The 13,661-nt window shown below is 50.8% G+C and overlaps 1 protein-coding gene across 3 annotated transcripts in view; it reads left to right on the forward strand.

Moving 5' to 3' along the window:
- Positions 1 to 13,661, forward strand: part of PTPRN2 (protein tyrosine phosphatase receptor type N2) — a 906,619-nt gene that overhangs the window by 318,195 nt on the left and 574,763 nt on the right. For all 3 annotated transcript variants that reach the window (XM_063099753.1, XM_063099755.1, XM_063099754.1), the window contains one exon: positions 7,400 to 7,748. In XM_063099753.1, coding sequence (XP_062955823.1) covers positions 7,400 to 7,748 — 349 coding nt within the window. The remainder of the gene's footprint in view (positions 1 to 7,399; positions 7,749 to 13,661) is intronic.

The raw sequence follows: 13,661 nt of genomic DNA on the forward strand, positions 1-13,661 counted from the left end.
GAGCAGGAGTGAAGCGCGGCAGGAGCCAGGTGTTGGCCGCGTGGGGTCCTGCGGGAGGTGCCTCTGGTGCCTGTGGCTGCTGTTCACCTCTCGCGGCTGCACGCTGCGGAGCCACCGGGTGGACACGCGTAACAAAGGCCACAGCCGCAGGACCCCAGGACCCACTGCACGGTCTGTGGACTGTGTTTCGTTAGCACAAGAGGGTCCTGGAGGCCTTTAGTACCATCCTCTCATTTTACAGATGGGGAAATGGAGGCTGAGAAAGATCACTAGAACGGTCACTTTGAAACGCTTAATTGGTGGTAGAGCGGAAATCAGGACACTGGCATTCTTGCCCAACTTTTTCATGTTTCCTTTAAGCAGGAAGAAAAGGGAAAGGTCACCAAGTTCCCTGCTCCAGACTCAGCTGAACACAGCTTCCGTGGTCTTCCACCTGGCGGTGCAGGATGACCAGCACTGCCCGTGCGTGCGTTGGCCCAGGCTGCAGTCCGGCTCTGCCTCTTACTAGGTGGTTCGGTCTCCTCATCTGCAAAGTGCGGACGATCACGTCTATGCCACAGGGCCGTTGACAGGGCTAAAAGGTGCGAAAACAACAAAGCCAAAGAGCGGCTGGCAGGAGTGCTTGGCATACAAGCCACTTTGTGGGTGTTGTCCTGTGTCCACCGGGGGTTCTAGCCGTCAGCTGGCCTGCAGCCCCAGCCTGTTACCCAAGGCCAGCAGAGACACAGGTCGAAACTGCTTCAACCCATCCCCTTCGCTTTCACCTGTCAGGTGTGAGGCTGCAGGGCACGGCTGCTGCAGAGGCTGAAACGCAAACCAGAAAGAGCGTAAAAAGTAAAAACAGCAGAAGGAAAAAGTCTATGCGGAGTGGATGGAAGTGGGAAACGGCAGTGTTTGCCTCCTGTTGTCATTTGTCTCTTTAGAGTAATTCCAAGCCAGCAGACTGTGGTGTCACAGACATCCACAGTTGACATCCAGACCTCACAGTACTCCCAACTTTCTGCAAAATCCATTCACCCTGCAGTGTAGAACTTGACACCTCTTCAACCTCACAAATTTTGTGAACTCTGTGAAGACTGATTGAAGACTGGTTTTTCCAACTGAACACTTTGCATCTGGACTGCAAAGACAGCACATTGGACACCTGTGGGAGGCTTCTCTGCTCCCCAGAAGGCAGGATGTCCATCTGTCTTGGTGACAGTGTTGTCAGTAAGAGTGACTCCTGCTCTCTTCCCCCGCAGAAGGCCGGACCACTTACAGCCTGAACACAGTTAATCACCAGCACTTTTCACTGTGTGGAGACGGAGACAGAGAGAGGGAGAGAGACAGAGACACAGAGACATGAGAGACAGAGAGAGACAGAGAGAAACAGAGACCGAGAGACAGGCAGGGATGCAGAGAGACAGACAGAGACACATAGAGAGAGGGATAGAGAGACACAGAGAGACAGAGACACAGAGAGAGATAGACAGAGAGGCAGAGAGATAGGCAGAGAGACACAGAAACAGATAGAGACAGAGAGAGACAGAGACACAGAGAGAGACCCCAAGAGAGACAGAAACAGAGATAGACAGGCAGGGAGAGACACACAGAGAAACAAAGACAGACAGGCAGAGAGAGACAGAGACAGAGAGAGGGACACAGAGAGACAGAGCCAAATAGAGAGACATAGACACAGAGGCAGAGAGAGTCATAGAGGCAGAGAGACAGAATAGACCAGTTGCCAGAATCGCTCTCTGTGGCCCAAGCACAGAAAGGCTAGTGCATAGTTCCAGCTCTCCATTAATGAGCTGAAGACGGGGGCTTCCTGAGACACCCCCCACCTCTTGCTCTGAGCGCCTAAATCCTGCTCACCCAGTGGCATCCTGGTGCGTCTCATTAGGAAGCTGCGGACAGCCCTGCTGCTGCGAGCTCTGTCAGGCCGACAGCAAGCACATCTTGATCAATGTGCCTGTCAACACTGCCTTCGGGCTGTGAGACAGGTGGGAGAAAATGTACGTTATGTGGTCAAAAGATGTCCCAGTTTGGTTTCCCTAATTTGTTTTGGATTCTTGGCACAAGGGAATATCTGATGAGCATGAGCAACCTGTGCACAGAGGAATGTCGCATCCACTCAGTGTCTACTGGCTTGTGGGACTCCCAGGACCTACAGCCTTCCTGCCAGTCAGGATTCATAATTTTGCAATCTGGGACTGGGGTGGGTGGATTTCCAGGAGAAGCATGTTTGTTGGAGGAAGGAGGCCTGACTTTTAGCTCTGGCAGCCTGGCCCTGGTGAAGCTGGCATGGGGGAGCCACTTCCATGACTGCTGACCATTGGGAAGGTGGGAGGTGTGCTGCAGGGCGTGGCCTCACGAAGTGAGTCAGCTGGCTCCAGGGAGCTGCTCTGATTGCCCCAGCTGAATATAGTCACTGCCTTCCAAAAACAATATTGCTTTTCTGAAACTTTCATATATATATATACTTTCAATTGTAGTTATTAATATCTCTGACATAAGTCCCGTTTCAGTCTGGAAGCTGTTTGAGGACACGGTCCTGTCTGAGATATTCTCCCCCATAGGATATAGTCCAGAGCCCAACACACAGCAGCAGTAGTAGTGGCATGCTGCTGATGGTGGTGATGGTGATGGTGATGGCGATGATGATGATGATGGTGATGGCGATGATGTTGATGACAGTGACAATGGTGGTGATAGTGATAATGATGATGGTGGTGACGGTGATGGTGATGCTGGTGGTGCTGCTGATGGTGATGGCGATGGTGATGATGGTGATGATGTTGATGACAGTGACGATGGTGGTGATAGTGATAATGATGATGGTGGTGATAATGATGCTGATGATGATGATGATGGTGATGCTGATGGTGATGCTGATGCTGATGGTGATGCTGATGCTGATGGTGATGTTGATGCTGATGGTGATGCTGATGCTGATGCTGATGCTGATGCTGATGGTGATGTTGATGCTGATGGTGATGCTGATGCTGATGCTGATGCTGATGCTGATATTGATGGTGATACTGATGGTGATGCTGATGCTGATGATGATGCTGATGGTGATGCTGATGCTGATGATGATGGTGATGGTGATGCTGATGGTGATGCTGATGGTGATGGTGATGCTGATGGTGATGCTGATGCTGATGGTGATGCTGATGCTGATGCTGATGCTGATGGTGATGATGATGCTGATGGTGATGCTGATGGTGATGCTGATGCTGATGATGATGCTGATGGTGATGCTGATGGTGATGATGATGCTGATGGTGATGCTGATGGTGATGCTGATGGTGATGCTGATGCTGATGGTGATGCTGATGCTGATGGTGATGCTGATGCTGATGCTGATGGTGATGCTGATATTGATGGTGATGCTGATGCTGATGCTGATGCTGATGGTGATGGTGATGCTGATGGTGATGCTGACAGACTCTCCTCTCCTTTTAAAGCCCTCAGAACCACGCCCCTGACCACCATTTTTAATCCATTCACTCCTGTAGGGTCCTACAATCCAATCACCTCTTCAAGGCTCCACCTTTCAATGACCGTAATAGGATTTCCCACCCTCTTAACAGTCACAGTGGGGGCTTAGTTTCTAATACATAGAACTTGGGGGACACAATTCAAGCTTCAGTGAGTTTTTGGGGGGACATAATTCAGTCCACTACACCCACATTGTAGGTTTATTGAATTGAGACTTAAAACATCTTTAAAATAGAGGGTTCGAAAACGAGTCATGGAATTTTAAACTCAGAGCTCAAAGTAGAAGAAAGCACATCGGACAGCTCCTCCCCAATTGTTTATGGATTTTCTGATTGCTTTAAAGAAAACGGCGGTGTAAGAATGCCCAGTAATAATGGTAATGATACAGCAGTGGTGTTCTCTTCCACTTCGTGCCCGGCACTGTTAGCGTCACCCCACTTCACAGATGCCTCGGAGGTTACACGGCTCGCGAAAGTGAACATCTCTGGGCTCGTAGCCTCGGAGGCGGGTTCGACCAGGCAGCTGCAGAGTTGACACCCTCCCTTTCGAGGCTTGAGGCCACAAAAACGCAAACCACCATGGGGAGATTTTCTCGCTGCTCATGTTCCAGCGACCAGGCCCCTTGGTTTTGGGATGGACACCGTCACCTTGAGGCTGCAGTGACCTCCCTTGGGGACAGCACAGTGCCTGCATTCGCTTACAGAGGATCTAGTGTGGCTTGTGAAAACAGATGCTGCTTCCTGTTATCTCTGCAGTCTCTGCGGTTTGTGCTAGCCACTGAGATTTCTTTCCTCTTCCCCTTAATTTGTTTCAGAGCGTGCACAAACCAAAAATAGATTGTTGATCCCAGTCTGCTGCACAGAGCACACTCTGCTGCGATTTTGTAGCGCATTCTGTGAGCCTGGTATGTTCTCTACCTGGAGTCTCTAACTCGACTTTAATTAAAGGCCTTTTGAGTGGAAGCCCCAGGTTAGACTGCATTGTAGCAAAGACAGACAGGAGAAATGCTCACAGGCACATTAATGAGGCATTTGGATGGGACCTGCAGCCCCCAGCATGGTGACCTAACCAGGTGTTCACAGACAGCCTTTCTGAAAAAGAGTGAAGGCTGGGCTTGAGATTGACACTCACACCCAATTTGTGGGAAATTGCTGGAGGGTATTTGTTGTGCCAGCATTCTCTCTGTGCCCTTCCCTCTGCCTCTCCGTCTCTCTCTCTCTCTCTCTGTCTGTCTCTCTGTCTGTCTGTCTCTCTGTCTGTCTGTCTGTCTCTCTGTCTCTGTCTCTCTCTCTCTGTGCCTCTGTCTCTTTGTCTCTCTGTCTCTGTCTCTCTGTCTTTGTCTCTGCCTCTCTGTCTCTCTTTGTCTCTCTGTCTCTCTGTCTCTCTATGTCTGTGTCTCTGTCTCTCTGTCTGTCTCTCTGCCTCTCTCTGTCTCTCTCTCTGTCTGTCTCTCTATCTCTCTCATCTCTGTCTCTTTGTCTGTCTCTCTCTCTGTCTGTCTCTCTGCCTCTCTCTGTCTCTCTGTCTCTCTGTCTGTCCCTCTCTCTCATATCTTTCTCTTTTCTAAAGAAAAGGTGGTCGATCTCATCTAGTCCTCAGACAGAATTAAACAAAACATCATTTTAGAAATAATAATAAAAAAAATCTTTAGAGATAATTTCCAGTCTCCTTCTTTAATAGAAAGAGTCTCAGGAGGTCCAGTGATTTGCCCAAGTTTATACGTGAGAGCTGGAGCAAGAATCTATATCCTCCTGTTTCCCAGCTCCCAGCTTGCTACACAAAAATCTGTCCCCGAAAACTGAACTCAGATATTTTTGGAAATAGCAAGACTTGGTAGTCTAGGCCACTTGCCTTAAATCTAGTTACAGCTGCGCAACTTAGCAAGGTGCCAGGTACACACCCCCATCAACACAACATCAATCACGTTCCCCAGGGAGGTGCAAGTAGAACATATGAACAGGCAAGATTTTAAATGTGGTCCATGGACCTCGCTGAGCAGGGAGCTCCTGAGTGTGCTTCCAGGACAGCTGTAGCCTTTTTGAAAGTCTCAGAGTTGGAAATGGCTGTGCTTGTCCATGAAATTTTGGAAGAGCCATAGTCAGACGTGGAGCACTGAGATTTCTAACATTCTTCTAGCTGTCCTAGAGATGGGGACAACTGCCTGGCCTTGATTTGTCTAGTGGCAGAAACAGTGTGACAAGGACATGACCTCCTGGGAAAGTTTACTGAATGAGTGAGAGAAACACAGACGGGGACTCAGCGAAAGACCACGCTAGCCAGGGCACCGATTCGTAAGTGATATCACAGGCAAGTGTTAAGTGAGGGACCCTCACAACTCCCCGCCGCGCAATGTCGCTGTTAAAGGAGCGGGACCTACTGCTGTTCGCAGCGGGATGGATGAGCTTAGAGAAAGTCATGTGAAGCGAAACAAGCCAGGCGCAGAAAGAGAAGTACTGCGCGTCCCCACTCATAAGTGGGAGCTAGAAAATAGGTAAGTAAAATAGACAAATTAAAAAAAGATACCACAATCACAACGGTACGTTGAACTTTCAAGAGAAGAGGACACACTAAGGTTACCAGACCTGGGAAAGGAGGACGGAGGGGGACGGGGAGCAATCGGTAAAGGGCCACCAACGTCGTCGATTACATTGTGTGATGAAGAGTATGCTAACTATCCTGATTTGAGCATCACATATTACACACAGGTATTGATATCCAATGCCCGATCCCACAGATACGTACAATCAACTATGTTCCAATAACAAATAACTTTTTAAAAAAGGATATAAAAACATTTCAAATCATCAGTAGAGGAACTGTAATTAAATAGAGTCCTCCACGTGGAGCACGTGGAGCCTCTATGGAAAGTTGCTGAAGGAGAGATTTAATTCTGAGGGGCAGCTGCATTTTGGAGTTACAGCAAACACCAGCGCAGGAAAAGGATCTGAACAGACATTTCTACAAACAAGATACTCCAATGGTCGATAAGCACACGAGAAGACACCAACATTATTGGCCACCAAGGAAATGCAAATCAAAACCACAATGAATACCACCTCCCAGACACTAGGGTGGCAACAGTAAAAAGTAATGGATAGCACGTGCAGGGGGCTGTGTGGAAGCTGGACCCCCCATCCCCCAAGTGCTGGGGGATTGCAAAGCCGTGCAACTGTGCTGGAGAACAGCTTGCAGTTACAGTAAGTTAAATGCAGAGTTACCAAGTGACACAGTAATTCCATCTCCCATGTGTATGCCCAAGAGAACTAAAAACATGTCCACCCCAAACTGCACACACACATTCACTGTGGCATTATTCAAAGTAGCCAAGAAGTAGAAACAACCCGAACGTCCATCAGCTGACAAATGAATAAACACAATGTGGTGTATCTGTACAATGGAATACTATTCAGCCTTGAAGGAAGTTCGGACACCTGCAATGACATGGATGAACCTGTGTTACGTGCAATAAGCCAGACACAGAAGGCCACATGTTGTACCATTCCATTCACACGAAATGTCCAAGATAGGTAACTCCACAGAGACAGGAAGTAGATTAGGGTTGCAGGGGCTGTGGGGAGGGAGAGTGAGCATGCACACCAGGTTTCCCTTGGGATGATGGAATGTTCTAGAATTAGCAAGTGGAGGTGTTTGCATAGCACTGTGAAGACACTGAGTGGGTGAGTTTCATGGCATGTGAGTGATAAGTCAATAAAGCTGTCACGTAAGGAACCGATGCAGTAAGGACGATGAAGTGCAGAGTCGGTCGGTCACTAACATGAGGACAAGAGCCCTGTTCCGGGGTCGCATTGCAGAGATGCCCGAGCTGTTTCGGGCTTTGGGAGTTGGGGTCATATGCCTTCTTCCTGTGCCACTGACCGTGGGCATTCGTGTTGTCTTGTTTCCCTGCGCCCTCCAGGGTGAGGACCCCTTCCCTGAGAGCGTCCTGACCTATGCGGCGCTGACCTACCCTCCTGCAGCCTGGGCCGTGCATCCCGAGGACCTGCCGTGGTGGACCCCCAGCCGGCTGCAGCCCGACGAGCTCAGCCCCAAGGTGGACAGTGGCACGGACCGACAGCAGCTGATCGCGGCCCTCAGCGCCCACACAGCTCGGCTGCCCCCTGCACCCCCCGGGGAGGGCAGCCTGGGGCCGCGGCACCTTCCACACACACCTGGGAGAGGGTCCAGGCCCCTCTCAGTATCGGCAGTCCCTCAGAAGTGGTCTTCACCTCCAGGAGACCCTGAAGATGCCCCCAGCACGGGCGGTGGTGAGTCAGGCCCCCCTTGGTGTTTGTCGTTTGCCCTGAGGCCCTCACAGAGCATCCTGCACCTGGGCACCCCTCTCAGGGTGGGACGGGGCAGGCAGAGGGGTCTCAGTCCTCACACCCCCCAATGCTGGTAGAGGGGAGGGTCCTCACGCTGAGCCACACCGAAGCCAGAAGAGGGGGCACATTCTCCAGGTGTGTCAGGAACCGTCCACGCCCAGTTCTTACTTCCGGTTAATCTATTGCCCAAATTTCAGTTTTGCAATCTTACTGAGGAAGAGGACAGCATGGGGTGGGGGCAGGGCTCCGAGAAGGTGTCTGGCAGAGAGTTCTGGAAACTGACCAGAACCGTCTTAGGCAGGCTGGGCCTTCCTCAGACACAGGCCTTGGGTGGCTGTGGCCACACACAGCCGACTCACAGACCTGTGGGCATCCTCCTGTCCTCAGGAGCGCCCGGCCCGAAGTTCATGCCATTCACGAGGCAGTGGGTGTCTACTGCAGACCTCAACGTGACTGGTGCGTCAACAGCATGGTTGTCAGTGTTTTCATGTGAGTGGTCACCATGTTAGGGTCATCCCAGGGAGACCGGGTGTCTGCTGGTCCCTGCTCCTCTGCAACATCCGGAAGGCTCTGATCTATACTAAGACCATCCTAAAGTGGAATTCTGATAAAATATGACTTCTCCTTTGGAGATACACAAATACTAAAATCAAGCAGATAATTTTAAAAATCTTGACTGAGACTCACGTGAACGTGGGCACCATCCGTTTTCTGTGTGTGCGAGCTTGGTGGAAGGGGCCTTGGACGTCCTTTCTGCTGTCGCTGCTTTTCATTCCCACGCTCTCTCTGTCCGCATGGCCACCACGGCGGGTTAAGTGGAAGGAAGGCAGTTACAGTCAGAGGGAAGGGCGCATGGGCATGACCAAGGCTGTCCTCTTATCCCTGTCCTGGGAGACAAGAGGTGCGCGAGGAGCAGACTGTGCGTGCGACCGAGAACCGTTTGCACACAGATGCGCCGCGAGCGAGGCCGCGTTCGTCTAGGGAGGTCCCAGCCTGGAGCGACACCCCCCCAGCAGTTTTCCTCTTGGGGCTGTTTCTCCTGTTTCAAACAGGAGAAACCCCTTTTCTGTACCCCGCTGTCCTCTGCATCCACTAATCACTGGCCTGCATCTGGTGGCCCTCTGGTGGCCCTCTGCTGTCACCGTGGGTCCCCGTGGCCGTCCTGCTCCCCGATCTTCCCTGCTGGGCTGTGAACACCCCGGAAGGTGACCTTCCACACCTCCTGCGCCTTCTCCACTGCGCTGACCGCCCCTCCCCGACTCTCCTGCCGTTGTTGGGTTGTCCTCTGCTCCCTCCAGCTCTCCCTTCTCTGTCTCCTTCCCCATCTCTTACAACTCAGGACATCCCGTTAGTTGACAACCTGTGTCCTTGTTATTGGAATAGGAAGTGGTAGCCAGTGCTGCCCCGCCAGTGGGCGTGAGTCGCCAGCGGGACGTGGCGCGGCCCCTGTGTGCATGTTGCTCCCGCTGCTGGAAGTGAGCCCCCCACGTCCTCGTGCCTAACCCTCCTCACACCCCGAGGGGCGGGTCTCCCGAATGCGCCCCTCGAAGGTGCTCTGTCGTCTCCAGTGATCCTGCTTATGTCATAATTTGTTGGCATTTTTCCTGCGCTGGCTTGCAGTAGTGGTTATCTTTATATATGTACGCTCTTCCTAAGTGCACTGTATGTTTTTAAAAGCATTGCGTAAAATGTCAAACACAGAATAAAAAGAGAGCATTGTACAGTGGTCCCCCGGGACACATCTCCCGGCTTCAGCAAAGGGCAGCTCTTGGACTTTCCTGCTGCTTCTGTGTCCCACCGACACCCCCGCTCCTGCCCGGGATGATGTTAAGGCAGATCCAGTCATCGAATGTTGTCCTATAAGTAGGCCGGTACCCTGCTGCTGAAAGCTGAGGACTCTTGTGTAAACCTGACCACAATAGCTTTTCACCCATAAAGATTAACAACAATGTCTTAATATCACCAAATATCTACTCAGTGCTCAAGTTTCCCAAATGTCATCAATTTTTCCCTAGCTGGTTCTTTCGGAGCAAGATGCACAGAAGGTCCACTGGGCTGCTGGACACATATGTCCAGCCCCTTGTTAGCTACAGGAGGTTTCCCTTCTTTTTTTTTTTTCTTTCAGAAAATAGGTTGTTTGTCTTACGGGGTTTCCCACATTCTGGATTTCGCTGGTTGCAGCCCAGAGATGTTTGACTTTTTCTATATTTCCTGTGAAGTGGGAGCTGGACGCAGAGACATGGCCGTCTGTGTTCAGTGTTCAGCAGGAGGACTCCAGAGGGAGACCCTGTCCTTGCATGAGGAGGGTGTGCTGTCGTGGAGTCCCGTCTCAGCAGGGGGTGGCATGGGTCAGTTTGCCTCTGGCAGATGCTGATGTCACAAACTGCTCGGGGAACCTCTTCCAGTCCCTCAGCAAGACAAGCTCCACCGCCGCCCGACTCTGCCCCAAGGGTCCGCCATGGCACCCTGAGCTCTCCTCCAGGGCTCAGCTGGCAGGTGCACGTGGCGTGTCTTCCCTCGCCCACCGCAAGCATGACGAAGACAGTGACTCTGCCTCCTTCTCCACCATCTGTCTCCCGGGGGCCAGCACGTACCAGGCACCGCACTTGCTGAGAGGATGAGGGGTTTAATTGTCCCACAGAAATGGTCTCAATCGCTCTTCATATTGACCTTAACAATGGTATTACTTTCAACCTCATTTTCCTGACAACAAAACTGAAGCTGGAGAGGTTAAATGATAGTGCCTGACCAAAAATTCAGATCGCTTAAGAGAAAGTTGGAGCCCTTAAGGACCCCCTTAAGCCCTGAAGATTTAAGCCCTTAAATCTAAAATGCAGATTTAAACACAATGTACTTTGTTACCCTGGCTAATTGGTCCTGGGCTCTGATGCTTAAAATGGTCATCCAGCTCCAGAATTCTAGCTTTCTCTGGCTGTGCGCTGCATGCAGTTGTGCGCAAGGCCTTCCCGGGAGCCGGGGACGAGGGCAGTGAGCTCTGCAGCTCCCCTGTGGCCGTGGAGGCTGGGGTGCACCCGTGAGAAAGAGAGATGACCACTAAAGGGGCACAGTGCCACTGCGATTCTGGGGGGAAAGGTCCCCCGGGGGCAGAGGGTGTCAGCTGAGACAGGAGGAGTGAAGCTTTCTCTCCTTGCAGCATTTAATGAAAAAGGAAAAGAAAAGAAAATATCAACTTCCTCTAAATTGCGGTCCAGGGGCTCCTCTAGGTTACAATGACAGCCGCCCAGGCCATTTCTCACCACACTCCCTGGACAACTAATGACACCCTTTGGTAGGAGAACCCCTGGGAGCCTGCATGGGAAGTTCAGATAAATTAAATGTGCCCACGAAGACAGGGTCCCATAGGAAGATGCAGGGGCGTTGGCAGCCGTCTCCACGAAACCCACTGCACTTAGAATGGAGCAGCGAGAAAGTCGGTGGGCAGGCCCAGCGGGCCAGGGCACACTTGTCTTTCTCGCTAGACTTCTGGGGCTTGTGTTTTCGTAGATTTCTCATGGCACGAGGCCCTGTAGCCAGCCGTCCTCAACGCTCCGGGTCTTGTGATAGCTCCGGGGAAAGAAGAGTGTGTGGCTCTGAAGAGGAGCCGCCCTCCTGCAGCACAGCCGGTTCCTGCTGTGACCCTCATGGTGTCAGTCTTCAGAGGGTGGTGAAGGAAGCCCACCCCTTACCTGCTCCCCGTAAGCGGTAAGGAACCCAGGCCGCTGACCTGGCACGGACGGCAAGGTTCCTTCTTACGTCTCCTGTTCGTTATCTGTACCTTGTCTCCTTTCAAAAGGCTTTACAGCAACTTAAAGTTAGGAGGCCGATGTGGATAGTGTGACGGAAAGGACGGGAGGTAAAGCGCGCCCAGCTCCACCTCTCCAGTTTACAGGGCGCGGTGTGAGGGGACCAGCCCAGGAGGGAGGGACCTGTGGGACGCTCTAATGCTGTGATCAGGTCACCGCGGGAGTCAGCGTTTGTCAAAGATTGCTTGTTGCACTTTTTACCAGTTATAAAAGTAATGAATGGTCACTACGCAAACTGAATTACAGAGATGTAGAAAGATGAACCATTCCTGCTCCATCTCCATGAGTGCTGGGTGCTAGGTGTCAGTACTTGGTGACAGTCCTGTCGGTGCTCGGTGCTGGTCCTGTCGGTGCTCGGTGCTGGTCCTGTCGGTACTCGGTGCTGGTCCTGTCGGTTCTTGGTGCTGGTCGTAGGTACTCGGTGCCAGTCCTGTTGGTACTCGGTGCCGGTCCTGTCGGTTCTCGGTGCCGGTCCTGTCGGTACTCGGTGCCGGTCCTGTCGATACTCCGTGCCGGTCCTGTTGGTACTTGCTCACACTGGCTCAGCTCAGGGTGGACAACTCCCGGGCAGCCCCGCAGCTGCATGGTCGCTCTCCTGTCTCAAGGTATTCACGGGGCTGGTTCTTCCCCCTCTCAGGATGAGAACTCAGGCAGACACCATGAACTCTGGTCACCCTCAGTAATAAAAGTTCCACATCATCACAAAACACACAAAACCTAAAATGTGCCATGTTCATAACTCTTAAGTGCCCAGCTCGGTGGCATTAAGCGCGTTCACGCTGTTGTGCAGCCACCTCCACCATCATCTGCAGAGCTTTCTCATGTCTGTCCCCAAACTGAAACTCGGTCCCGTTGAACACGGATGCCCCCTTCCCCCAGCCCTGCACCCACCATCCCACTTTCTGTTTCTTTGAATGTGACAATGTTAGGGACCTCATGTAAGTGGAATCGCACGGTGTCTGTCTTTTCGTGACTGGCTTATTTCTTTGGACATAATGTCCTGGAGGTTAATCCATGTTGCAGCATGTGTCAGAACTCCCTTCCGTTTTAAGACTGAATAATATTCCACTGTCTATCCATTTATCTGTTGATGGACACAGATTGCTTCTACTTTTTGTGAACAATGCTGCTATGATATATTTAATTTTTTAAATTAATTTTTATATTATAAAATTAAGATGTGCTCATTGAAAAAGATTAAACAGTGCAAGAGTTCAAAGTGAAAAATGAAGTTTCCTCCCACGTGGCCAGCTACCCTAGGCCTGCCACACCCCGAGGTGAACTCCACCCCAGCAGCTGGGGTGTCCTTCCAGCTGTCCTGCACATAACCAGTGTATGTGTACACCTGTCTTTACAGACGAATCCAGTGTTGTAATGTATTGGAACTTGGGTTTTAAGTGCGTGCAGATGGGACATCTCTCTCTATCAGGACATCTGTGTCTGCCTCGTAACTGTTAAAGGATGCAGAGTGTTTCTCCACATCACTACTCTCTAATCCAGTTAATTGATTTCAAAGCCTGCTTTTTTTCATTGAATATATTGTTAGCACTTTGCTGCATCATTAAATGCATTTCCATTACATTTTTTATGGAGAAATAATATTCGATTTTATGTATATATGATAAAACATTTAAACCAGTTCTATATCCGTGTCTGTCTATTAAGCTACACACAGTTTGTCTATTTTTTCTGCTCATGTTATGCACAGTAAACATCCGTGTGCATAATTCTTTTCAGATTACAGAACCTTGACTATAGTTTTCCTTGGGCTCAGTGGTTACTGATTTTAAACAAAGAGAAAAGTCATTCTTATTTTTTTTTAACAGACTTTATTTTTTAGAGCAGTTTTAGGTTCACAGAAAAAAAGAGAGAGAGGAAGGTACAGAGATTTGCCACAACCCCCCTCCCCCACATGTGCACAACATCCCCCTGCAGGGGGCACAGTTGTCACAACTGGTGAACCCACATCGACACTTCATCATCACCAAGAGTCCATAGTTCACATTAGGGCACACTCCTGGTGCTGGACATTCTGTGGCTTTGGACAAATGTA

The sequence above is a fragment of the Cynocephalus volans genome, chromosome 6 (assembly GCF_027409185.1).
Source record: "Cynocephalus volans isolate mCynVol1 chromosome 6, mCynVol1.pri, whole genome shotgun sequence".
NCBI lineage: Eukaryota > Metazoa > Chordata > Mammalia > Dermoptera > Cynocephalidae > Cynocephalus > Cynocephalus volans.